The following is a 27337-nucleotide window of genomic DNA, read 5'->3' as shown; positions in this document are numbered from 1 at the left end:
TACAAAAGAGTTCAATGTAGACAAACTTCCTTTTTTTGTATTGCCCTAATTTACTTGGCCGGGAAGAAATTGGTGCTTTAAGTGCTGGACACCCCCTTACTAGTTTTTCACAAACATGTATCCAATATGGTAGTTTGTAGAAATGTGCAAACAAGGCCTCTGGCCTTGAGCTGGGCTTCACAGAGATGTCTACATTTCTAAGATAAGAGAAGTTACCAATTGGGCTCCATGGTAACAGTTGTCAGGGAAAGAAAGAAAGGGGAGAAGAAGCAGGAGTTGTCCTTGAAGGGTTAACTTGCCCAAAACAGTGAAAGAAAAAGTTGCTTTTATGTGAACTTCTGCAGATGGTGAACTTCTGAGCCCTTCCCTTTACATGCTGGGTATAAAATTCTGAAGCTACCTGAACTCAGGGTTCAGGGGATTGATTGATTACAGCAAAAGCTGTGCCCTCTTGTTATGCTCGAATTCGGGACCCCCAAAAGACCACCAGAGACCCAAGATGGATGTAAGCAGCAAAGAAGTGTTTATTGCGAGCTAGCTTGGTCCTCTGCAGCGCACGCACACAGCAACTGGTGACGCTGAGAAGCCCCGAGCCCAGGGTTTGCAGCAGTTTTATACATTCTTTGGAGGAGGCAGGGACCCTCACATACATTATAGCATCTCTTAGCAAATCATCACACACTGCGGGAAAATCAAATAACAACTCTAAAACAAGATTAGCACATTCACTGATGGGAACAAGTTGGGTAGGGGTGATTGGTCAGTACAAAAGGGGTATTCTTTTGAACTGATTGGTTTAAGCCAAGAGGGGTGTTCATGCCGAATTACATAGTTTCCCAACATGTTATCAACCACCATAAACTACTGGGAGGGTCATCTGGCATCCCAGGTATTTCCCTGTCTCATGCTGATTGGTGGCTGCTAGGGGGTTGCTATGGGTCCCCACCTAGCCTGACTGAGTCAGGGACATCTGGCAGCAAATCTCTCCTGTTATTTGTAGATAAACAACTTAGCAGGGTGGGAATGTGCCTAGGAGTGCTCTGTGGGTCTATCCAAGGACAAAGGTCATGTCCCTTTCTTGGACAGGCTTTGCTCTGAGATAGAGGCTGGTTTTTCACTCTAAGCCTGGCTGCAGCCAAATAAAACTGTTTCCTGCTATCTTTGGTGCCTTGCCATGTCTGTCCCTACAACACCAACACTAAGTTACATCCCCAGACATTTATTTATTTATTTATTTATATTTTGAGACAGGTTTTGCTAAGTTGTGTAGGGCTTCATTAGGTTGCTGAGGCTGGCCTGGACTTGAGGTCCTCCTGCCTCAGCTTCCCCAGTCACTGGGATTACAGGTGTGCACCACCACCCCTGGCCATCTCCAGCCCTTTTAATTATTATTTTTTTTTTAATTTTGAGACAAGGTCTTGCTAAGGCAGGCTTCAACTTGTAATCCTCGTGCTTCAGTATCACAAGTGGTTGTTTTGTTTGTTTTGTTTTTTGTTATTTTATGTTGTTTGTTTAGTGCTGGGATTCAAAACCAGGGCCTCACAAATGCTAGGCAAATTCTCTGCCATTAATTACATCCCCTGCCCAGTTTCTGGTTTGCATAGTGACCCCAAACTGCAAGAAGACTTCTAACGAGAGAAGCCATCCACCACTCTTGAGGGATTGCCTGAGATCCAAGCTCTGCAAGATGCTGAGCAAGCTCACAAGCATCCCAGACCTGGGAGGAGCCAAAGCCAGGCCTGGGCGGAGCTGAAGCCCCAAGCCCCCGCCCTCTCCGTAAGATCGCCCCTATTGATGTAGATAGACAGAAGCCGCGTCCAATGAGAAGACAAGGCCTGATGCCCTAGCCCCACCCGCGGCGACAACACAGAAACCGGCTCACCTAACTGGCTGTCGCTGCACCTCGATCTTTCCGGGGTTTCCCGTCTGGTCAGTGTGTCTGCGGAGCTGTGCGGTAAATGAGAGCGGGAAAGGACGCCCCGGTCAGGTAAGTCTGTGCTGGCTGGGGTGCTCCCTGGCCTCGATCGGCGAGCTGCTAGTGTCCGGCTAAAGATCTCGGGGTCAGGTAGGCGACACGGCAGGCCAGGAAAGGGGTGGGCGGCAGCGCGCGCGTGGAACGCCGGCCTGAGCTGGGCGTGGTGGGGGGCTGGGCCCGCGAGCCCGGAGAGCGCAACCTCGCTGCACGTGCGCTCCTCCTGCGGGGTCGGATCCTCAGCCGTAAGCCCCCGGGGGCAGGGGACGCAGAGTGTCGCCGCTGTGCCTGAACACAGGAGCGTTTTCCTAAGCCTGGCCCTGAAGGCCCCACCTAGGACTTGGCAGTGGCCAAACTGCAGGCCTTGGATTTCCCACGTTGAAATTAAGGTCGTGTAGCCTGGCTAAGTGGCGCGTTCCCATAATCCCAGTACTCAAGAGGCTGAGGCGGGAGGATCATGAGTTCAGAGCTTGCCTCAGCAACATAAAGGCGCTAAGCAACTCAGTGAGACCGTATCTCTAAATAAAATACATAATAGGGGCTGGGGATGTGGCTCAGTGGTCCAGTGCCCCTGAGTTCAATCCCTGGTACCAAAAAAAAAAAAAAAACAGTGGAAGTTAGAGCTGGGATGGTGTCCTGTGCGTAACCAGACCCAGAGATCTGACCAGCAGGAGGGGTGGAACCCTAGTTCCACCACCAGTTGTGACTTTCAGAGTATGTTACTTAATCCTCGAACCCTGGCTTCCTTAATGTAGGGTTAAAAACACTAATTCTGCCAGGTATGGTGGCATTCCTGTAATACTAGCAATTTGGGAGGCTGATGCAGGAGCCCATTCATTCTCAAAATGAAATGGGATGAGGTTGTAACTCTGTAGTAGAAGTTCCTCAGGACCAAAGGGGCAAGGGGGACACAACCCAGGGTGGGCATTAATACAAAGCCTGCCACCTGAATATTTATTAAAAAATTTTTAAAAAATATTTATTTATTTATTTAGTTTTCGGCAGACACAACATCTTTGTTTGTATGTGGTGCTGAGGATCGAACCCGGGCCGCACACATGTCAGTCGAGCGTGCTACCGCTTGAGCCACATCCCCAGCCCTATTATAAATTTTTTAATAGAAAACTTTTTTAAAGTTTTTTTTTCCCTCACTAAACAGAACTCTACACTGAATTGTCTGCATTTTTGTTTCTCTCTTATCCTTCTGCACTTGTCAACTTTTTTTTTTTTTGATACCAGCGCTTGAACCTAAGGATGCTTAATCACTGAGCCACATCCCCAGCCCATGTTTTTTAATAGTTATTTAGAGTCCCCTTTGGTACTGAGTTGAGTTGCTTAGGGCCTCCTTGAGTTGCTGATGCTGATTTTGAAATCCTCCTGCCTTAGCCTCCTGAGCCACTGGGATTACAGATGTGCGCCACTGCACTCAGCTCAACTTACTTTTTTGGGGAGAGGACTGGGAATTGAACTGAGGGGCACTCAACCACTTAGCCACATCATCAGCGCTATTTTGTATATTATTTAGAGACAGGGTCTCACTGAGTTGTGTAGCACTTCACACACACCCCTCCCATTGCTGAAGCTGGCTTTGAACTCCTGATCCTCCTGTCTCAGCCTTCTGAACAGCTGGGATAGATATCCACCTTTAAAAGAAAATTTTGGCACATGTCTTGAGAGGCTGAGGTAGGAGGAATCCAGGTTTGAGGCTAGGCAGCTGTGAATCTGTCTCAAAATAAAAATAAAAGAGGATAGGAGATGTGGCTCTGTGGTAAAGTGCTCCAGGGGTTAAATCCCCAGTGACCTCCACACACACATGCACACAACAAGGGAAGGAAAGAAAAGACAGATTAATTCTTTACCCTCTTGAATGGTTCTGGCATCTTTGTAGAATACCAAGTAGCACTAGATATATGGTTTTATTTTGTGTTTTTCAGTTCTGTTCCCTTGATCTGCATTTCTTTCTGCCAGTATCAGTGTCTTGATTAATTTTGTAGGAAGTTTGAACTTGGAAAGCATGAATCCCTTGACATTATTCCTTTTCAAAGTCATTTTGGTTATTCTGGTCCCTTGAGTTCCCATAGGAACTTTAGGATCAGCTTATCTGTTTCTGAAAAAAAATAAAATGCGATTGCATTTTAATAGAGATTGCAGCAAGTCTGTAATTTCTTTCCCTGATGTTTTATGATTTTCAAAGTAAAAGTCATGCATTTTCTTAAATATATTCCTAAATACTTCATTCTTTTTGATGGTATTATAAATGTAACTTTTCTTTACCTTCATTCTGGATTGTTTATTGATAGTGAATGTTAATTGATTTTTTTTTTTTTTTTTTTTTGTGATGCTGGGGATTGAATCCAATGCCTTGGACATGGCTAGGCAAGTGCACTTACCCCTGAGCTATATCCTTGATTTTTTTTTTTTTTTTCCTTTTAATATTGATCTTGTGGCCTGCAGCTTTACTGAACTTGTTGATTAGCGCCAGTTAGTTTTGTGGCAGATTCTTTAGGATTGTCTGTAGGATTATGTTACTGCAAAGATACTTCCTTTGTTGTTTGTTTGCTTTTTATTTCTGTGAGAGTGGGGAGAGCAGACATCTTTGTCTTATTCCTGATATCAGGGAAAGCTTTCATTCTCCCGTGGTTAATGATGTTAGCTGTGAAGCTTTTGTGGACACTGTGTCAGGTTGAGAAAGTTCCCTCTGTTTCTACTTTGTTGAGTGTTTTTATCATGAAAGGGTGTTGGATTTTGCCCAGTGCTTTTTCTCCTTCAATTGAGAAAAATCATATGGGATTTTTCTCCATCTTCTATTAATTTGGTGTTTTATATTGATTGATTTTTATAGGTTGACCAGCCTAATATTCCTGGGGTAAATCTCATGTGGTTATGGTGTATAATGCTTTTAATGTTTTTTTTTTTTTTAATTTGCTCTAATTAGTTATGCAAGACATTAGAATGCATTTTGACACATTGTATACAGATGGAGCACAATTTCTCTACCTCTGGCTGAAGAGGGTGCCATAAATAGGGTAATCATGTCTGTCTCATTCCACCCTCCTTCCCATCCCCACACCCCCTCCCCTCCCCTCACTCCCCTCCCCTCCCTCCCCTCCTCCCCTCCCTCCCCCCTCCCCTCCTCCCCTCCCTCCCCCCTCCCCTCCTCCCCTCCCCTCCCCCACTCCCCTCCCCTCCCATTACTCCCCTCTGCACAGTCCAAAGTTCTTTCATTGTCTCCCCACCACCCATATAATCCTTTTTATTTGATCCTGGATTTGTTTTACCAGCATTTTATTGAGGATTTTTGTTGATGCATTCATAAGGCACATTGATCTATAGTTTTCCGATGTTTTTGTTTGGAATCAGGATAATACCAGCCTTATAAGATGATCTGGAAATTGTAGTGAATATCTTTCTTCTATGTGACCTTTTTTTCTTTTTTTTGAGATGGGATCTTTGTGTGTTGCTCAAGCTGGCCTCCATTTCCTGGGCACAAGCAGTCCTCCCATCTCAGCCTCCAGCCTCCAGCCTCCCAAATGGCTGGGACTAAGGGCTCTGACTGCCACACCCTGATAACTTTTACAGTCTTTTGAATTTTTTTTTTTAGAAGTGATTCCGAGAGGGCTGGGGATTGCCTGGCATTCATGCAGCCCAGTTTCGATCCTCAGCACCACATACAAACAAAGATGTTGTGTCCGCCGAAAACTAAAAAATAAATATTAAAAAATTCTCTCTCTTTCTCTAAAAAAAAAAATTTAAAAAATTCTAAAAAAAAAAAAGAAGTGATTCCCAGAAGGAAGAAGGCATGTACATTTATAAGTTACTTTATAAATATTGCCTAATCATGTTCCAAAATGTCAAATCGGGTTTATGTATTTTTTGAGATTTCTTTGCGGGATAGCAGTCTCTGAGAACTGATTCTTCATACCTTGAAGAATTTAAAAGATTTTCTGAAAGGCAAAGCCAGGCTCAGCCTTTTGCAACACACCCAACTTTATAGTGTGTACCGCGCAGAGCAGGGTTTCATTCAGTTTTCATTATTGATTGTTACTGAATGCTTCCTGCCCAGACAGGACTTCTCAATTTCCCACTGATTTGGACCAGGTAATTTTTCTGTTTGGCAGTACTAGGGATTGAACCCAGGGTGTTCTATCACTGAGCTACATCCCCAGCCCATTTCTATTTTTTTGAGATAAGGTCTCACTGAATTGCCAAGGCTGGCCTCAGACTTGCAATCCTCCTGCCTCTGCCTCCCAAGTGGCTGGGATTGCACTTGTGAGCCACCACCCACAGCTTTGTTCAGATCACTGTATTGATCTTGCCCATAACATCAGTGCATGCTATCGTTAGCCCACCTTATTCTCTTGGAGTGCCTGAGTTGGTGATTTAGAAACATTCTCCCTGACCAAAAGCTGTACTTGCAGTAATTTTATTATCTTTTGTGTCCTTGTGATGTGCAGCCCCTGTGAAGGATAACAGTGTAGGAGGTGTGGTCCTGTCTTCTGAGGGATGAGGTCAAGTCTTGGACTCACCAGCATATTTTCTAAACTGTTTCCACATTAGTGCTGAAGTAAAAGAAACTATAGACGTTTATGTACAGACTGAACACCCTAAAGAAACATTGATCTTTTAATGGAATTGGTAATAGTAATAAACTTCATGTCAGTAAGGCTTATTTTTCTTCGTAACACTGACCATATATCTTTCCCCTCCTGGGCACAGCACCTTTCAGCTTGAAACTTAACTGATAATAGACACAACTGTATTCTTTGGGGTGTAATTGATTATAGGTAAACCCACACATGTGGAGTTCATTGTTTGGGAAATGATCATACTTTTGGCCTGGAGCGGCCAGTGATGTTATTTACAGAAAAGAGAAACAGTCAAGGGGCTGGGGCTGGGGCTCAGTGGTAGAACACTTTCCTCACACATGTGAGGTGCTGGGTTCGATCCTCAGCACCACATAAAAATATATAACTAAATATATTGTGTCCATCTACAATTAAAAAAATGTTAAGAAATAAAAAGAGGGCTGGGGTTGTGGCTCAGTGGTAAGAGTGCTTGCTTAGCATGTGTGAGGTACTGGGTTAGATTCTCGGCACCGCATATAAATAAATAAAAGTCCAGTGACAACTAAAAAATAAAAAAAAAAAAAGAGAGAAACAGTCTGGGGAGCTAGGGTCTAGGGAGCAAGCATAGGTTTCTTGTGTGCAGGTGCTGGTGATTGACCCCAGGGCCTCACACATGGCAAGCGAATTCTCTGTTGACCCTGTTGACTGCCGCATCTGTGGAAATAGACAGGAGGCAACAGCCAAGGAGCTTGATGCTCAGGGCCCCTCGGGGCTGGAGGCGAGCCTGTGTCTGGGGATGAGATGGTGTTACGTGTGCAAAGAGGAGGATCTAGGACAGAGCAGTGGAAATGACAGGGTAGTGACCCAAGAGAAACCAATGAAGGAAGAGTTTGACAAGGAAAAGGAGAACCAGGAGAAAGACACTGCAGCAAAGGAAGAGTGAAATTTGTGGGGTCACAGGTGGCAGCAAGTCCGGCTGAGGAGAGCGGGTGATCATTAGCTAAGAACTCAGCAAGAGCATTTTAGCAGAAAGGTGAGATGGGGGAGGCCCAGCCGCAGCAGGCTGAGGAATGGTGGGAAATGAAGACATGGAATTTGTGCGTGTAGGTCACTTCCATTCCTTTGGGACTTGAGATAGAGCATGTACAAATGAAAAACCTGGGCATGTTTACGAGCCAAGTTAAGGAGATGGAGACTTTAAGCAGGCGTCTGCAGAGTCCCTGGGGAGGGATAAGATCGATAGCCAGGTGGGATGAGTGTGCCTGGAAAAATGCCAGGACACACACCTGTTTGTGTGTGAGGGACAACGTTAGGAATTAGTACAGGCAGGCATCTGTGAAGTGGAGAGAAGTTAGGGACATCACGCCTTGCACCGTCTCTTCCCTGGGCTGGGGACCTGTGTTCTCCCTTCAGGGTGGTGGGAAGGGACTTGGGGAGTGTGCCAGAAACAGCCCTTTACAGGGAAGGCTTTGTGTGGCAGCTTTGGTGTAACCACTCTGAGCCTGAAGGTACTGCCAAGAAGCAAGGAGGAAATGCTCACTCCCAGGTGCCGTCTTCTCTCTCGTAGGAACAGAAATGAGTAAAAGCAGCTGGCAGAGCAGGAGAAGACCTGGGAGAAGAGGCCGCCAGCAGAACCCTTGGCTTCGACAGCATTCTAGCCAGAGGCAAGTGCGGGGCTGGGGAACTGTCTGTGCCCATTGCCGCTCTGGCTTGTCCAGCACACTGTGTCCCACATGCAAATGTCTCTGGGTTCCCCCCCAAAATGAGTCTAGGTGGAGCCTGAGGAGAGCGGTGCTTCTCACAGGCTTCTGGGTGGGTGACGTCTACTGCTCAGCCCTCCACCCTGAGGAGTCAGGAAGTATGGCCAATCTTTCTTACCAGAGTGACTGTGGTTTCTGGCCAGAGCATTAGCCATAGGTCATAGGTAGACATTATCTGACGTAACTGGAGACCTGCTACTCCATTTTGGAAATTATTCTTTTTCTTTTGGCCAAAGGAAATAATCTGTGGAAACCTATGACATAAATATATAGAAAATATAGTGCTTAAGATATATAAGTGTATAAAGAATAATTTAGTGAACACCATGTACCCACCAGCTTAGAAAATAAAACTCAGACTATACCTAATTGAAAGCCCAGCATGAACATTTTCCACATTCTGTTTATTTTCTTGCATGAAAGAAATACAAACAACGGCATACTCCCACCTGCCCCAGGAGAGGTCGTCCCTGCAATCAAGGGTGGCTTCTGTGACTCCTGGCCACTGGAAGTCCTATACAGCCCTCGGTTTTGCAAATGTCTGTCGATTTCAAAGTCTTCCACATTTAGCTTCTCACAAGGGAATGTGTAGTTGTCTGGCTCTGAGTAGGCCCGCAGCACACAATGGGTCTCGTGGGGTGTAAATCCTCACCCTGGACCCATATTGTAGAAAGATTAGGACCATGCCCAATGTTTGTCTGTTTTGTGAGGAGAGCCATGGATATGTTTGGGGGCCCCAGGCCCTCCCACAAGAGCACAGCATGCAGCACAGTGTGATCTGTGCGAGGCCCAGCCCAGCCATGGCAGCATAGCAGGGCTTGGAAACTTGCTGGGAACTGCCACCTGCTCTCCATGTGGAAAGACTGGAGCAGCAGTCCTTGGACGAGAAGCATAAACTCACGACACTTAATCCTTCCTCCTCCTGCTGCCTCAGGAAACTCTGAGCCAGAGAAGGGGGACTAAATAATTTTCCCTGAAACTTTGCATAGCCTGGTATTTTGGGGAGATTTATGTTGCATTCCTTCATCCTAGTTTTGCAGTTTCTTTCACTTTTAGACTGTATAGTGGGCAGAAGTTCTTGATTTTAAAGTAGATTTTGTTGAGACTCTAAAATAGGGTCTTTTGTTTATCACTATATCCTTCAGCCTATAATTGCCACAGAAGCCGCTTGTGGCTTTACAAATCCAGTGTTTTAGCCATGACTTGGTCTCAGGATTACTAAGCACGTTACCTCTATTTCCCAAGCCCCAGTTTTTCCATCTATAAGGTTGGCTGGCTGGTCAGGTAAAATTTAAAAATGAAATTCACCTGGTTTGGCACTACTGTTAAGCTGACAAAATGAGCCCAGTTGGCAAAGGTTTCTGTTCTTTTTTTCATCTGGAAAATTCCAGAAGACCTCAGAAAGTGCTGAAGTTGAGACAAAAAGAAGGAATTACCATGACATACATCCCCTTTTTAAAACCGGAAAGAGTTATAAACCCAAACCTGGCCCTTATTTTGGAGTATGTAGGGAGTTAGTACTCCCCCAAGTCATCAGAAAGGTTGGGGGTAAAGGCTGAAGAGCTGCTTGAACAATACCCAGTCAGAATCGTTGGAAACTCAGCCTTTCACACACGTCTGTCAGCAGGTACGCCACAGAGGTGCCCCAGGACCTGCAGGACTCCGACTATGAGGATGGCGAGGTTGCGTCAACGTCAGCCTCATCCAGCACGACTGGGGCTTCTTCAGTGCCAGGTGAGCAGGCTGCTATGTAGGACTTCTGGCCCAGCCTGGGGAAAGGAAAGCTCATGCTGCCTTGTCTGTTGCTGTCTGTCCTGTCTGCCCTTCCTTCCAGCCAAGGATGTGTGTCTGTGTCTCTTCACTTGCGTGGGAACCACAGCCCATTCCTAACTTGGAGGAAATTCTAGGAACAAATTGAAACCTTTAAGGAAGGAACTGGGCTTGTCAGGAACAGTGACCTTAGGACAGATGGTCTCCCCCAGGACTGAACTCAGTCCATGATAGAAACAGACAGCTGAGAGGGGTGGGGGACAAGCCCCTAGGCTCCTTACCAGGTGGGTCAGTTCATAGCATTTTAAGTTGGTGAGTTTGTTTATTCATTCATTCATTCATTCATTTTTGCTCAAGATCTGCCAGGTTATTACTTTGACCCTGAAAAGAAACGCTACTTCCGCTTGCTGCCTGGGCACAACAACTGCAACCCCCTCACGAAGGAGAGCATCCGGCAAAAGGAAATGGAAAGCAAAAGACTGAAGCTTCTAGAAGAGGATGAGCAGAAAAAGGTGGGTTCTGCACCCCTGCCCCCCGCCCCCCAGCCCCTGCCCTCTATCAACATCTGTCTGTGGCTGAAGGAGGCCCTAACACCAGGCATAGACACTTCGGGGGAGGAGGGCCCTGGATTTTCCCTGACAGGGAAATGATGAAGAGAATAAGAACAGCCAACAATCTCCTGCCCCCCACTTCCTGTTTGTTCATCAGTGATTCTAACATGTCCTTCCTTGGGAGACTCTTGGGAAACTGCATGATAGAATTTCAGTGATGTAGTTTAAATAGACAGTGCAGGATTTTGATGGGTATGATTTGGATGCCACAGGCAATCGTTTTTTTAGATGGACACAATACCTCCATTTTATTTATTTATTTATTTTTAAAATTTTAGTTGTAGTTTGACACAATACCTTCATTTTATTTACTTATTTTTATGTGGTGTTGGGGATCGAACCCAGGGCCTCACACGTGCTAGGCGAGCGCTCTACCACTGAGCCACAACCCCAGCACCGCCACAGGCAGTCTTGAAGACAGGTCTAGATGCTGGGATATTTTGTTAGTGTGGGACCAGTGGCAGGGAAAATGCTTGGCCTCTGGGTTCTCCCGGGGTGCACAGTGCATGACTCAAAGCTGAGTGTCTGGTCCACTCTGTATCCACCAGCACAGTGGCTTCATCTCCCCAGATGTAAGTTGACAGGGCTTGGACAGAGGTGTGGTGCAGACTCTGTCACCCATACAAGCCTTCCAGTGCTGGTATTTCCCCGTGTCAAGGAGAAGAGATTTCAAAGGACACCGTCAGACTTTTACGCATCTAATTTTTGCCCAAAAACCTGTTTTCTTCATTGTATCTATGGAACTAAAATTCTTTTATTCTATACACAAATAAATCTTCACTGAAAATTTTTTTTTTTTCCTTAGAAAGTAGCCAGAATGGGATTTAATGCATCTTCTTTCCTACAAAAAAGCCGTCTGGGTTTCCTCAATGTCACCAGTTATTGCCGGTAAGATAATGCCTCATTGTTGTTTTCTCAGTGAATGTTCTTTCCCATTTCTTTCTTCCATGGTCCAAGAATCCAGTCAGGGGAGAACGTGTGCTGCTCTGTGAAGACACTTCACAGTTGAGAGCTCCAGTTTATAGAGCGAGGGAGAGAGACCCTTGCAGGATGCCAGGAGGAGAGGGAATTTAGACAGAAATGACTCAGGATGTTCACTCTGTGATCCTTGTGGCAGCTTTATTCCTGTGAGAGTTCTGCTTCCTTCTCTTCCTCTTCTAATGAGGGGTCACCAGAAATGGATTTTTAAATGCATACATGTGTGGTGGCTGGGTGCTGTGGTGCACACCTGTAATCCCAGCTAGTTGAGAGGTTAAAGCAGGAGGATCACATTTTCAAAGCCAGCCTCAGAGACTTACTGGGACTCCATCTCAAAATAAAATTTCAAAAAAGGCCTGGGGGTATATATAGCTCAGTAATAGAGCACTTATCTAGCATTCACAGGGCCCTGTTCCATCCCCAGGATTGTTTTAAAAACAAACAAATTTGGGATGCCTGATATAATTCTAACTAAAACTCATGAGATAGGCTGAAACATGCCTCCCATTACCTGAGAAATGGAGGCTCAGTGGAGAGGTTTGCTCCAGGTAGAGCTAGAAAGACAGGATCTGCCTGACTCTAGCACCCAAGCACAGAAGCCCTGCATTCTGCTGCCTGCTGCTGGTGTTTGAGGGGGCTCACTGGGGCAGTCCCCTCACCTTGGAGAAGAGGCCCCTTCAGTGAACTACTGTGGTACCTTTTGGAGAGTATGGGGCAGGGCGAGCTTCCTGTATTTCCTCCTGAGGGCAAAAGAGATAAAGGCCTGTTAGAAAGATCCCTTCTATGTGAAGTGGAGAATGGCCATGCTGTGGAGGGAGGAGGGAACAGGAAGGTAGATGGGCAACCTGGCCTCCTCTTGGTCACCCTTTGCCCTTCAGCTTCTTATTCATCTCTTACTCTTAGGTACATTCTCATTATTACAAGAGAATGAATTATACTAGATGATCTAAAAATAAATCCCTTAGGTTCTAACTTTCTTTGAATCCAAGGAGGTCTACCCAGTATTTTGTTTGCATTTTCCTGAGTGAAAACTAAAATTCAGATTATCAGGAACCTTACGCAGCTCCATGGCTGAAATAATACGAAGAAGTAGGCAGAAAGAACAGAAGTCCCCAATCTTCCTTATTTATTTATTCATTTGTTCATTTGTTCATTCATTTATTTTGAGATAGAGTCTAGTCTGGTTTCAAGCTCCTGGACTCTCTCCTTAGCCTCCCAAATAGCTGGGACTGCAGGTGTGCCCCACCATACCTGGTTCCCCAAGTCTTCAGGGATGGCTAGCTGTGGCACCCACACTCTCCTTACACTTCCATTTGCCTTTGTAGTTTAGCCCACGAGCTGCGAGTGAGCTGCATGGAGAGGAAAAAGGTCCAGGTTCAGAGTTCAGATCCCTCTGCTTTGGCGAGCGACCGGTTTAACCTCATCCTGGTGAGTGGGAAGGAGATGTCTCAGGATGCCAGGTATGGCTGCCTCTGGACACTTCACGGCTTAGTACTGGTGGTCTTCAAGCCTGATTGTGTAGAAGCCAGTTGCTATGAGAGCAGGTGGTGTCCTCTGTGTGTTATGACTTGAACCTACCGGCTCACCTCCCTGGGAGCATACGCTGAGCTGGCTGGGCAGGCTGTGCTGGGGCCATCACCAGCCTTCTTCAGCCCTGTCATTTGACATAGGGCCTGGGCCCAACCACACATTGACTTAAAAATCCTTATGAAGGGCTGGGGTTGTGGCTTAGCAGTAGGGAGCTCACCTAGCACATGCAAGGTCCTGGGGTCGATCTTCAGCACCACATAAAAACAAATAAATAAAATAAAGGTATCAAGAAATTATATTAAAAAAAAAAAAGTTTGGGGAAAAATCCCTACAAAATAATTTCTCCCTGGCTATGTTGTGTGTGCAATTGAAAAGGTACATGGTGGAACAGGGACTTCTAACCCCTGATAGAGTAGGACAAGGTTTGGAGGCCAAAAGTGAAGTTCTAGTATGCAAAAGAGTATGACTCCCTTTCTCAACGTCCCTGATGTTAGTGGCCAGGGCCTGCAGGTCTGTGTCCCTGGGCCTATAGATCAGCACCCCTCCATTACATCATTTGTAGGGAGTGGAAGGTTTCCTTTGCTTTTAATTGGGCCTGGGCTGGAAGCCAGAGCCAGCTGCTGAAGTCCAGGGGCCCCAGGATATATTGGCAGAGAGAAAGCAAATGAGGGAGCCCCACTGCTCCATGGGCTCAAGAGAGCATGGCCTGCCTGGGAAGCCCGTCCTTCCTGGAGGCAAAATGAGAACTTGGGAGTAGGAGAGGAGAAGCAGTGATCTGCTGGCAGGGCTGGAGGCTAACACCTTGAGATTGACCCTTAAGGTTGATGCTGAGTCCTCCTCCCCCAGGGCACCTTGAGAGCAAAAGACCTGCCCACACCTAGGGGGTGTGGAACAGGGCCCACATTCTCAGCTGTGACGTCATCTTTTGTATTTGTAGCTATAATTTGAACTCGATCAGAATGTTTTTTTTGCACTGGTTTCCCCTCCAGAGCTCCTTCTGCAGGGTAAGCCAGGGAGGGGTATGAAGGTGATTGGCGTGGAGTCTGGTGCCCGTTATTAGCCTGAGCACCTCATGCTGGGTTTCGCCTTATTCAGCTGGGGATAGATCTTCCTCATTACCCTGTGACACAGGTGACTGGCAGCAAGTGTGACCAGAAAGGCAGTTTGCCACCCAGAGAGCACTTTTTCAGATCACATTCTAGTCACTGGAGTGGTTCAGGCAGGGATATAACTCTTCTTCCCAAGTCAACTGGCAGAGTGCTGGGCATGGCACCCCACACCCGTTACCTGCTAAGCGCACGTTCTCCCACACAGCTGCTCTGCCAGCCCCTGCAGCATTGCTTTTTCTTGCTGGTGATCATAGTATATTGTAATAAGGAATGGAATTTTGTATCATTCTTTATCCATAAATGGTTATAACTAGCATTTTCCCTGGTTCCATGGCTTTCATGACTGCCCTGTGGTTATTTTCCTCTGGTCTGACACTAGAACTCTTCAGGCTCAATTCTGAGCAGGGTGGGTGACTGCAGACCTCAGGCTTCTGTCCATGCCCCCTCCTGCCATCCACATCTGTGCTCCTAAGTGACTGACCAGACCCTGGGAGCTTTGCTCAGAGATTGCTACACTGAGCAGAAGGAAGATAGGCCATGTCCACAGTTGCTCCTAGAGAGGAGCTGTCTGTCACCTGGGGACATGTACTCCCTGGAGGCCAGGAGGTCACTTGCAGCCCATCCCCTCCTGTAGGCAGATACCAACAGTGATCGGCTCTTCACAGTGAACGATGTCAAGGTTGGAGGCTCCAAGTATGGCATCATCAGCCTGCAGGGTCTGAACACCCCCACGCCCAAGGTGAACATGCACGAAAACCTCTACTTTACCAACCGGAAGGTAGGTCCTCTGTCTCTTCAGCCTTCTAGCCACTTTGCCTTTGGGCCAGGGGCACTGCAGTGGTTGGCCAGATTCAGAGATGACATATGACTTTTGAAGAAGGGAAGGCACAGTTGCCTCATTTTCCCAAGGGACAAATAGCTTGTTAGTTCCTGAGAACCAATAGGGAGTAGAGGGGACCCAGGAGTTTCTGTGTTGGAAGAAAAAATCAGTTGAGCTGGTTGGGATGGGCTTGAGGCAGCACTGGTGTAAGGACACTCCCTGCAGGTGGGTCAGGAGTTGGTCTAAAGTAGCAGAGTTGCTGGGATGAGGGCTGCATGACTGTGGCCAGCACTGGGATTGAAATAAATATAAAGCTTTTTCGCTGTCCCGGGCAACCTTTAGATTGCAGTGATGTTGTACCTCTTCAGAGAAGCTGTAACTTCCGGTTCAGTTAGAACGTGAGCCATGGTATGCATACAAATTGAAAATCGCTTCTGGGTTAAGTAAGGCAAGGTATACTTTTAGAGTTAGGTTTGTCCCCTGCCACTGGAGAGAATGTGGTCCTGGCCCAGAGGGGATGCCAGATACCTCAGGGTGGGACCCGTGCTGACACAAAGGGACTGAGGCCTTTCTGGCGGCCTCCAGGCCCAACAGGGCTAGGAGCTCTCTCCTGTCCTCAGAATGCTTGTTCCAACCCATTTTAAGAGGAGTGATATCTTTCTGAAGAAAGAAATCATAAGTCTGTGTCTCCACAAGTTATTCTAGAAGAAAGCCTTTTCCGTGAGCTGACAGACAAACCAGTCTTTCCATCCTGCTTTCTTGCCAGGTGAATTCTGTGTGCTGGGCCTCGCTGAACCACTTGGATTCCCACATTCTGTATCCTTTGCCAGGGGAAGAGGTTTGTCGGGCATCTGTGCCCTGTGTGGACCTGAACATCTGTGGACTTTGTGAGATGACAACTTAGTGCAGGGGGCTAGGGAATTCTGCACTCATGTCTCACCCTTCAGAGGAAAACAGGACACTTAGGTAGATGGTCAGAATTCCCATGGAGCACAGAGAAGCCAGTCGTTGAGCTCCTATTAACATGGGATGATATTGATGTCCCTGGCAGACACTGTTCTGGAACTCCACATGGAGGTGGTGGAAGTAGGTTGGAAACCAGTCAATCTGGCTCCAGAGGCCACTTCCTCCGCCTCTGCTGTGTGGCTGCAGGTTCTGGGGTCATTGGACACACTCAGCATCCGTGTCAGTACCTCATGGGAGAAATAAAACAGAAAGCAAACCTGGGGAAGGAGCCCCCAGGCCTCTTTAGGTGAAGGAAGGAAGCATTGGTTAATAGGGGCACAGGGGAGGGGAGGATGACCTAGGGATTGCCTCCTCTAGAACACTCCCCACTCAAGCTACTGCCTCCCCTGAGAGCTGGCAGGGCTTCTTTGCTAGGAGCATATGGTACAGAGTTATGCCTGGGCCTTCCTCTGGGACCACTGGAGGCTCTTGGTGCTATAAAGGACTTAAGTTTACCTTGCTCGTGCCACATACGCATCACCCAATCAGAGGGCTGATTTGCAAATGGTTACATTTTTTAATGACTTAGGTATGCGTGCACATTTAGCAAAATCTGCTAAAGCCAAAGCCACATGTTGGTGGAGTGTGTTCTTGGGTCATGCCCATAATGAAGGAGTTGGGTTTTGGGGGCTTTTTTTGGTACCTGCAGTGAACCCAGGGATGTTCAACCACTGAATATAATCCCAGTCTTTCAAAATATTTTATTTTGAGACAGGGTCTTGCCAAGCTGTTTAGGCCCTTCCTAAATTGCTGAGATGGCTTTAAACCTATGATCCTCCTGCTTCAGCCTCCCAAGCCAGTGGTATCACAGGCGTTCGCTGTCATTCCCAGCCACCAATGAGTTCTTAAACCTGTGAGCTGTCATTGCACTTAACACCAGCTTCATGAGTCGTCATGAAATTAACATTAGTTAATATCTGTGAATGTGCTTAGGAGAGCTTCTGCCCATCATTGGTCCTCACCACATGAAAACTGAATCAGAATCTCTCTTTTTTTTTTCAGTTTGCTTCTTGGCACTACATTTTGAAGGATTTTAAAAGCTGAAGTACATTAATGATCTGAGTATAAATTTTATGTAAGGCACAAAACTGTGTGGTTTTTTGTTTGGTTGTTTTGTTTTTGGTATGGGGGATTGAACTCGGGATACTCGAGCTCTGAGCCACATCCCCAGCCTTATTTTGTATTTTATTTAAAGAAAGGATCTCATTGAGTTGCTTAGCACCTCACGTTTGCTGAGGCTGGCTTTGAACTAGCACTCCTTCTGCCTCAGCCTCCTGAGCCACTGGGATTACAGGCGCGCGCCACTGCGCCTGGCACAAAACTATGTGTTTCTATGAACTGCAGTTTTATGTGGCTGTTGTTTGCTGGAGCTCAAGAGGGGTGGTGAGACCACCTGTTTTTTTTTTTTCTTTTTGGTGCTGGGGATTGAACCCAGGGCCTTGTGCATGCAAGGCAAGCACTCTACCAAATGAGCTATATCCCTAGCCCTCCACCTTTATTTCACTGATCTAACTGGAGGATAGGAGATGCCATTCTTTGTAGAGAGAAAGCAAGGTAGTGGTACTCAGGTTTCTCTGTGGGCCAAGGAAGGATAAAACTCCATAAAATTGGGTCTGTTGCAGCTTGAGCAGTGGCTTGATACCTGTTGGTCATTCCAGGTCATCTTCAGCTTTTTTACTGAAGATTTTTTTGTGTATTTCTCCCAGGATTCACAAAAATTTCTTCCTTCACAAAAATGGCACCTTGTTCAGATCTGCACTCTGCATTTCTTCCCCCACTGGCTTAACCTGAGATCAATTAAGAGTAAACCTATTGAGCTGGGTCTGTGGCTCAGAGGTAGAGCACTTGTCTACCATGTGTGAGGCACTGGGTTCTATCCTCAGCATCACATAAAAGTAAAATAGAGACATTGTATCCACCTATAACTAAAATATATATATTTTAAAGAGTAAACCTAAAGTACTGACCCCAGTACATAGTTACAAAGTTTGAGTGTAACCTGGGATTCAGCCACAGTAACTTGAAAGTGCACATGGGTAAGAACTTCCTGTTTCCCCACCCTCCCAGCCCAGGAGCAAAAGGTTTATTTAGAAAGGAATTGAGCTGTCCAGTGTCAATTCTCTCATTTGTGGTTTTAGCAGCTTGGATATACTAGAAACATAATATGGAGATTACCACCAAAGGCCATATGCCACGTATACATCACACATTCAGATGGTTGAGATGTTGACCTGGTTACTTTGCAGATGTTTACATTTTTCAATGATTTAGGTTTGCGTGCACATTCAATGAACATCTGCTGAGCATCTACACTCCCTTCATAAGGTTACAGGCAGCTCAGTGGGTAATGAGTCTGTGAAGGCATTATATGGGGCAGGGATGCAAGAATTGCCCACACAGATGCCACACGGGAAAGAGGGGACGGAGTTCCCAGCCAAAGGATAAGTCAGGAAGGGGTTTGGTGCGTTGGGCAGCAGGTTGCCATCCCATGGGTGTTTGCCTAAGTTGGACCTTCCAAGATGGAATCTTCAGGACATGGGGTGCCCCTAGAGGACTGTGATTGTGGGGATTCCTCTTGTAGCAATGTGAAAGCATAGGCTGGCGAGGGTGAGACCTCAGGTGGAGACTGTTGCTAGACTTTACAAGAATGGCAGTGAGGGCATGAACTTCAGCAGCAGGCATGGAAGAGAGGCCACGAGCCAAAGAAAAACTTACTAGCTGAGTTGGTCACATCTGAAGGTGCCAGGATGGAACTGCAAGAGAGGCCAAGAAAAGGAGTGTGCCATTACAAGTTGGCTGTGTGGTCATAGGACAGGACTAGAATGCTTCAGGATGATCATCAAATCAGTGTAGGTGAACCCAGGAGACAATGGAGATTGGAAAGTTGGTGTGGATATTCTGTGTGGTGCTTGGTTTTAAAAGCATGAACGGCGTGATATTATCCATGGACAAATAGCATGTGCATGGAAGTATTAGAGCATGGCCTACAAGAACTACTTCCACTCTGAGAAGAGTGATTCCCAGGGTGGGAGAGAAAAAGTGGACTGGGGAGGGGTCAAAGAGGGTTTTTTTTTTTTTTTTAATGTACTCTGATTTTCAAATTATACATTTTAACATTTTATTTATATGGGTTTTTATGTGGTGCTGAAGATCGAACCCAGTGCCTCGCCCATGCTGGGCAAGCGCTCTACCACTAAGCTACTACTCCAGCACCCCACACAAACTTTTTTTTCTCTATATCTGTGTATTTTATTCCTTTAAGAAAGTCTGAAGCTAGATGTGGAATATGTAAACATGTTAGATCTGCCTGATGGGTGTCTGTCCTACTTTGTCTTATAATTTTTTGAAGGGTGCTGATGGCCATCCTCCCAGAGGAGAGCCTTGTATTGTCCTTAACAGCTTTTTCCAGGCTGTGTCTCATGGGACTTGCAGAGACGCCAGGCTGTGCCACTCTGCTTCCAGCGTCATTGTTCGCAGGTAGTCACCCAGGTACGGGGATCCTTTTCTTTGAAAGAAACCAGAGCTCTTGGGGATGTCTCTGTCCTCTGTCTTCTAGGAGCTGCATGGGATGTGGCGGGGGCGGTGTGAGCCAGAGGCTGGGTGAGCCCGGATTGGAGCATGGGTAGGTGCACTGTGCAGCACCATGAGAGTAATGAGTCTGTCCCAGGTTCAGTACTAGGCATATTTATAATGTTTCCTGCTTTTTATCCATTGTGGGTCACTTCAGTAGCCCAAGCAGAGTTAAAGTGTGTGTGACCAGTGTGAAACAGCAAACCTGTGGTTTGGGCTGCCTGTACTGATCATTCAGAAGACATTTATTAAGCTTCTGCTGTATGGCAGGGATACTGCCTGTGTTCTGGCTGAAGGCATTCTGACTGCTCCTCGCAGCACTGTGGACATGAAGTTTTCAGCCGTTCGGAGAACTTGGGTCAATGAGACATGCTCAGCCACTGAGAGGGCAGGCTTTGGCAGACCTGGCACGAATCCCAGCCTGCCCCTTGCCCACTTGAACAGATGGCCTGACCTCTGGAAATTGGTGACAATTCCCCATCAGGTTCGTGAGGGTCAGTTGAGGCCACGTGTGGTTACCAGAGCCTGGCCTTCCGTTGTACAGTGGCAGGAGTGTCCTGTCACCATTTTACAGATGAGAAAACTGAGGCAAAGAGAGAGTGGAATTTGTCTTATAAAACTTATTTTTAGCCTTAGAAGTCAGGATAGCAGTTCCCTCGGGGAAGGAGTTGGGGTGAGAGGTTGGCACCCAGGAAAGGACATGAGGGAGCATCTGGGTACTGGAATGTTTTGTTTCTCAACCTGGGTGGTGAGCATGTGGCTGTATTCATTTTGTGATAATTTGTGTTTTATCAGAGCAAATGTTTACCTTTAAAATATTTCACCTTAGCACACATTTTATAGCATGAGCCAAGTTTGAAACCACCTTCTCTGTGACACCACGCGACTTCCCTGACAGCTGTTAAGACTGTGCACTCCACAGTCTGAACTGTAAAGAAGGACCCCTTGAGCAGTTGCCCAGCTTAGTCTCTTTTTCTGTTGCCACAAAACCCATAAAAGGATCATCGTATAGACCCTTGGTCTGTTTTCTGTTGCTATAACTAAACGCCACAGACTGGGTGATTTTTAAAAAATAGAGGTTTACGGAGCTCATCGTTCTGGAGGCTGGCACCAGCATCTGATGAGGGTCTCCTTGCTGCATCATAACATGGTGGAGTGTTTCACATGGTGAAAGAGCTAAATCTGCTAGCTTGGGTTCTTTTCCTCACAGATCCACTAATCCCATCATGGTAGCTTCATCTTCCTGATTTATCTAGTTACCTCCCAGCCCCACCTCCAAATGCCATCAGCTGTGAGGAGAACATTTCCAAATATTAATTTAGGAGAACATACTCAAACCATGGCAGTCCCTCTGGAGCAGCTTTTCCCAGTGGCTTCCTGGATCGGTGGTCACTGGCCTGGCAGCATGGAGGGATCTTTGGGTCCAGAGGGCAGCCGTGCCTTACATTTTATGCCCCCCAACAGGTACAGACCGGCCTGGCATGCTCTGCAGTTTCCGGATCCCTGGTGCCTGGTCCTGTGCATGGTCCCTGAATATCCAGGCAAATAACTGCTTTAGTACTGGTGAGTTCCGGCTGCCTCCCCCAGTGCCCTGAGTGGGGGAGTGCACTTCAAACCCCATCCAGCAGTCCCTCTCCCTAGAGTGCCAGGGACTCTTGTCTCATCAACCCTTTTCCGTCTTTGCCAGGTTTGTCTCGGCGGGTGCTGTTGACCAACGTGGTGACAGGACACCGGCAGACATATGGGACCAACAGTGATGTCTTGGCCCAGCAGTTTGCTGTCATGGTTGGTTGGATTGGAAAGAGTGTCACAGGAAGTTTTCCCCACAGCCCAAAGTTTGCTGGAGTTGGATTCCCTGGTGTAGCATCTCGTCCTTCCTCTGTTACAGGGGGAAAAAGAGTGTCAGAAAGGATTAATGGGTTACTATGTGACTGTTTCTGAGCCGAGGGAAAGTTGGCTGATCCACAAAGGCCTGCCTAAGCTGGCTTTAATCAACTTCCTGTTTAAAAGAATTGTTAGCAGTTCTTGAGTATTTGGATTAGCCAGCAGGACAAATCATTTTCAAAATGTTGGGGCTGGGGATGTAGTTCATTCAGTGAGTAGAGCACTTACCTAGCATTTATAAGGTCCTGGGTTCCATCCCCAGCACCTCAGAAATAAAATGTGTAAATTCATACTGATTCTTAGCACTTAACTAGTTTCATATACAGTTTTCAAGTTATATATTTAAAAATGAAAATTTAAGCTGGGCACAGTGTCACACATCTGTAATCCTAGCAGCTTGGAAGGCTGAGTCAGGAGGATCTCAAGTTCAAAGCCAGCCTTTTGGCAACTTAGTGAGGCCTAATGAACTTAGCAAAACCCTGTCTCAAAGTAAAAAATAAAAAGGGCTGGGATATGGCTCAGTGGTTGAATGCTCCTGGGTTCAATTGCTGATTCAAAGTCCCAGTGACTCTAAAGGCTGAGGCAGTAGAATCACAAGTTCAAGGCCAGCCTCAGCAAGTTAACAAGGCCCCAGTAACTTAGCAAGATCCTGTCTCAGTATAAAAAGGGCTGAGGATTCTGCTCAGTGGTTACTGTTATTTCGAAGACTTTCCCTGTCAAAAGTGCCGGGCACAGGGGTGCACTCCTATAATCCCAGCAGCTTGGGAGGCTGAGACAGGAGGATTGCAAGTTCAAAGCCAGTCTCAGAGAAAAGCAAGGAACCAAACAACTCAGTGAGACCCTGTCTCTAAATAAAAAATACAAAATAATAATAATAATAGGACTGGGGATGTGGCTCAGTGGTTGTTCCTCTGAGTTCATCCCCTGGTACCCAAGGAGAAAAAAATGTGCAATCCTTATTTAAAGAGGAGGGAGTCTGCTGACCTGCTGTAAGCAGTAAGTATAGAGTTGGCCATTCAGACCTCCCCAGCCTTCTGCCCTCTCATGGGGACCACACACCTCACCTGATCTCCACTTTCTACTCCATGCTCCTTGCCTTACTTTCTTGCCAAAGACCTTGCTGGGAACAGTGTACTATCACCTAAGGGGACCGTGGGACCACCTCCAAGCACCTGTGGGCTTCTCACAAGGACACTAGAGGAACATGGGGTCCAATTCTTCTGCATTCTCACTGACCCAACTTTGCCACACCAGGGGCTGGGTTGGGGTGGGGAGAGAAAGGAAGACACGCCCTTCCCAGTCTCAGGGAGAGGTGTGTACAGCGGGCACTGAGCGGTCCCTCTCTCCACAGACTCCTTTGCTATTTAATGGTTCTCGTTCTGGAGAGATCTTTGCCATTGATCTGCGTTCTCGAAGTCAAGGCAAGGGCTGGAAAGCCACACGCCTGTTCCATGACTCAGCAGTGACCTCTATGCAAATCCTCCAGGAAGAGCAATGTCTGATGGCATCAGACATGGCAGGAAAGGTAGGGGAACTCTGACATCCTGAAGCCCCAGGGGCTTCTGGCCCGTAACCCTGCCACACCAAGGGGTTCCAGGACACCAGGCAGGGAGAAGTTATAGGCTCTCCGGTGGGGAGTTCCTTTACTGCCCTCATGACCTTAGTCTGGCTTAGAAGTGAGAAAGAATCTTTGGTCATGTGACTTTGGTGGCTCAGGAGTTAGAGGTGCCGATCCTCATAACCTGAAGAGGCCACTGGAAACAACCTTGTGCTTCTTCCCACAGATCAAGCTGTGGGACCTGAGGACCACCAAATGTATAAGACAGTACGAGGGTCACGTGAATGAGTATGCCTACCTGCCCCTGCACGTACACGAGGAAGAAGGAATCGTGGTGGCAGGTAGGTACTCGGAGGAGGGGAGATTCCATCTCATCAGTATGTTAAGCAACAGAAAGGGGAAGTAAATCAAAACCAGAATTGCCTAATGAGGACTGTGGAAAGTGGGATAGGGACTGGAGGGGAGGTGGCGGCGCTGGGTGTTAGTAAGCAGCAGTTTAAACAGCCAGCATATGGACAGTGCCCTTGTCAGTGGGCAGACATCACTGTGATGGGCAGGTGAGGTGCAGCAAGACGGCAGCTGGAGGACCTGGGTTAGGGTGCAAGTCTGCTCATCAGGTCAGTGTATCCATCATGCAGTTTTGTCTGAAAACTTATTCCCATTCTTTCTAGTAGTGCCCTTTAACACCTTCCAGAATCAGTAGAATAGAAGCAGCTGTCTAGCTACCAAACAACTGTTCCTATAAGTACTTATTTCCCCTAAAACTTACTGTGACTAAGCAGTATCACTTTGTTAGAATTTTCTTATTATTCTCATCAACATCAACACTTACCTTTCTTTTTTTTTTTTTAATATTTTTTTAGTTGTTGATAGACCTTTATTTTATTTATTTATACCTGGTACTGAGAATGGAACCCAGTGCCTCACATATGCCAGGCAAGTGCATTACCACTGAGTCCCAGCCCCAGCCCTTACCTTTCTGTAAGTTTTCATCTCAAAAGATTTTTCTGTGTGCTGGGTAACAGGGAAGAGCCAATTTTGTTTTGTTTGGCTTTGTTTTGCAGTACTAGGGGTTGAACCCAAGGGTGATGTACCACAGAAACATCCCTAGCTCTTTTTTTGTTTGTTTTTGAGACAGTATCTTGCTAAATTGTCCAGGCTGACCTCAAGCTTGCAACCCTCCTACCTCAGCCTCTTGGGTTAAAGGAATCACAGGCATATGCCATGGTGCCCACCATGAGCTAAACATTTAGAGAGAGACAGGTACAGGTAGGCCACTAACTGCAATGTAAACTGCACCCCGAGTTCATCCTTGACTGAGATGGCATCTATGGTCTTAGAGACTTGAGTGGTTGGTATGAAACCCGTGGCAACCAATGGTCCACCCTCCTCCTCCTGATTTCCAGAAACATGATACATGTCTTGGCTGCCATAACCACTGTGTTAGTGTCAGATTGCGTAGAACTTAGAGCCCTGAAGACTTTAACCTGGATTATGAACTTGAACTGTTCAACTAGAAAAAACTCAGGAAAGAGCTATCATCTGGTTTGTCCCCAGGATGTAATGAAGTTGAGATCTTCCTGGCTAGCATTTCATAAAAAGGAAACCAGATTCCTTTCATAGACCAGGTGGGCTGGGCTCCCACTTGACCAGCCTCTGACACAAAGAGAAGCAGAATCCCCTCCTGAGAGCCAGGGTGCCTGCCGAGCCAGAGCAGCTAATCATGTTGAATACCTGCAAAATGGTTCTAGAGCACCATGGTGACTCATGATTTTGATATTAAAAAATACATACTAGGGGCCGGAGGTTGTAATAGAGCGCTGGCCTAGCACGTGTGAGGTGCTGGGTTCAATTCTCAGTACTACATTAAAAAACTAAAATAAAGGTATTGTGTCCAACTACAACTAAAAAAGGAATTTAAAAAAATACATACTAGAAGTAGAAATACATTCCATTAACACGTTTGTGTTTGGGTTCATATAAAATCACATTTGGTCCTGGTAAATCATGAGGAACTGGGATGTACCTGTAGGTAAGCTTATCCTTGCATTCTCTTGCTAACCTGCAGTGTGTCTTCTCTGTCTCTCAGTGGGCCAGGACTGCTACACAAGAATCTGGAGCCTCCATGATGCCCACCTGCTCAGAACCATACCTTCCCCATATCCCACCTCCAAGGCCGACATCCCCAGTGTGGCCTTCTCTTCTCGGCTTGGAGGCTCCCGGGGAGCACCAGGGCTGCTCATGGCTGTCCGGCAGGATCTTTACTGTTTCTCCTACAGCTGATTCTGTAGGGATCCGCCTGCAAAAGTGTGGATTTGAATTAAAAGGAGTAAAGAGTACTTTATTTCCACTGCTGATGAGGGCTGACTTTTTTTTTTTTTTTTTCCTGTTTTTGCTCCTGTCTTCTAATGAGGGCATTTCAAATGATGCTGTGCACACAAATTACATCCTTCATCCTTCTGGCTGCTAGGGGCAAGGTGCTAGGTGTTCCATATGAATACACTAATAAAGTTGTTACAGTGAAATTGTGGGCATACAGAGCTTGAAAGTCCTTTTCATAAAATAAAAGGTACCTACATCCTCTTCTTGTTGAAAGCCTTTAAATAGTTAGTTCCCTTTGGTCTTAAGGACTAAAGGAGATGGGTAGTAACTAAATTAGAGCTGCTGCTTTTACCAAAAGCCCTGTGGAGAAGCCCAGTGATGAGATTAGTGAATATGTGTAGTCAGTGCCTGGGGTCTCAGGAAGACCTGAGTGTCCTTGAAAAAGCCAACAGGGTTGGAAAGGAAAAGCCAGGTCATGTCTTCAAGTCTCATCATTAAACGTGATATCATTAAATATGGCCCGTTCAGTAGATCTCTGAGATTTTCCTTTTGTTAGCACTCATGCATTGGAAGGGAACATGGATCTCTTTAAATGCTAGTTTTAAAGAGTCCTTAAAGTGCCTTTATTGAAACACCTTCCAGAATGTAGGGGATAGCAGCTTCTATTTTTGTTATAGCAACTTGAATGTCAGATTCAAGGACCCAAGGTCAAAGAAGATCCATTTTGACTTTTTGTGATTTCAGAGCTGTACTTTGTGAAATGTTCATACAGTGTTAAGAAGCCTTTCTACCAACCAATAAAGTAGGAAGAACTATGGTGTGGATGATACTTCTGATGACTGAGAGCTTGAGCTGCTGCAGCAGCAATTTAGCCTCAATGAAGTCTCAGTTCTTTTTTTGGGGGGGGGTGCTGGGGATTGAACCCAGGGCCTGTGCATGCAAGGCAAGCACTCTACCAACTAAGCTATATCCCCAGCCCTCTAAGATCCTGGATAAGAGAAGAAACAGCTGAGACCAACTTTAGTAACTGTGCTGGAGAGCTGCCCTCTGCCCTCGGGCCCATCTGGCCTTCAAATGCATGCCTCAGGAGACTGACCTCCGAACTAGAGGGCTCCCTGAACCCCAGAGGCAGGGCAGGTCAATGAGTGGGAAGAATCAGCAGGAATGCAAAGGGCAAGAGGACATCAAGTGGGCTTGTTCATTCCCTGGCTCCCTTCCTGTTGGACTGTGGGGTGGTTGTGACCAAAGGCCACAGCTTCATTTGGAACATAGTTCTTATCCTCTTGAATGTTCCATGTACTTCCTGCAAGAAGCCTCATACAGCTTACAAAGAACCAAAATCCAGAAAATGGGTGAGAATATCAGACTGGTTATGTAATAGTTGAACTATAGGTTGTAATATTTTTAGTGTCTCACATTTTATAAGGAACTTATCCCTAATTGATTTGATCCTTATAATAACCTAGAAAGGAGGCAGGAAGAAAAATAGTAGTAATATAAAGTTAGCATCATTTTACAGACAAACCAGGGTTCAGGCTAGTGGTATAGCTCAGTGGTAGAGCATGTGCTTAGGAAGCACAAGGCTCTGACTTCACTTTAATCAAAGCTGTTCCAATATTAACAGTACTGTTCAGAGATCATGATCTGAGAAAAGGCACAGTAATCACAAAGAAGCCCAGAGCAGCTAGAACTGAGGTGACTTATTGGCTAGGAAATCCACTTAGGCTCTTTTAGTTGTCCTCTCTTCAGGACATTGAAGGGAGTAGACTAAGGATGGGACCAGCGCCTTAGAGATTCAGGCTAGAACTAAACGTGTCAGCATGATAATGTAGTACTGAGGCTTGTCTTTTAACAGTAAAATGGCTGGCTCTGGTCAAATGTAG

At 46.4% G+C, this 27337-nt stretch overlaps 1 protein-coding gene and 1 long non-coding RNA gene across 4 annotated transcripts; one reads left to right on the top strand and one right to left on the bottom strand.

Annotated features, from left to right (window-relative positions):
* Nucleotides 1–1882: 1882 nt before the first annotated feature.
* On the top strand, nucleotides 1883–25482 carry Dcaf4 (DDB1 and CUL4 associated factor 4). 3 transcript variants are annotated; one of them, XM_027931512.3, is made up of 14 exons: nucleotides 1883–1987; nucleotides 8105–8201; nucleotides 9925–10031; nucleotides 10425–10579; nucleotides 11484–11566; nucleotides 12982–13084; nucleotides 14930–15073; nucleotides 15882–15931; nucleotides 19530–19609; nucleotides 21155–21253; nucleotides 21378–21475; nucleotides 22926–23099; nucleotides 23359–23473; nucleotides 25222–25482. In XM_027931512.3, exons 2-14 carry the CDS (start codon nucleotides 8113–8115, stop codon nucleotides 25413–25415), a joined length of 1491 nt encoding a protein of 496 aa, XP_027787313.1. In that variant the 5' UTR covers nucleotides 1883–1987; nucleotides 8105–8112; the 3' UTR covers nucleotides 25416–25482. The 3 variants fall into 3 exon arrangements, with proteins under 3 accessions (XP_027787313.1, XP_071463800.1, XP_071463801.1); XM_071607699.1 differs by having other exon boundaries at nucleotides 9922–10031; XM_071607700.1 differs by having other exon boundaries at nucleotides 1884–2065; nucleotides 9922–10031.
* On the bottom strand, nucleotides 20750–25389 carry LOC139704672 (uncharacterized). Its single transcript, XR_011706556.1, has 2 exons — nucleotides 25301–25389; nucleotides 20750–21569 (listed from the first exon to the last, which is right to left on the bottom strand). It is a non-coding gene; the product is annotated as an uncharacterized lncRNA (long non-coding RNA).
* Nucleotides 25483–27337: the final 1855 nt, after the last annotated feature.

The sequence above is a fragment of the Marmota flaviventris genome, chromosome 2, assembly GCF_047511675.1.
Source record: "Marmota flaviventris isolate mMarFla1 chromosome 2, mMarFla1.hap1, whole genome shotgun sequence".
In the NCBI taxonomy this organism is placed as follows: domain Eukaryota; kingdom Metazoa; phylum Chordata; class Mammalia; order Rodentia; family Sciuridae; genus Marmota; species Marmota flaviventris.
The sequence above is the reverse complement of the archived record's forward strand: the minus strand, read 5'-3'. Positions and strand labels throughout refer to the sequence as shown.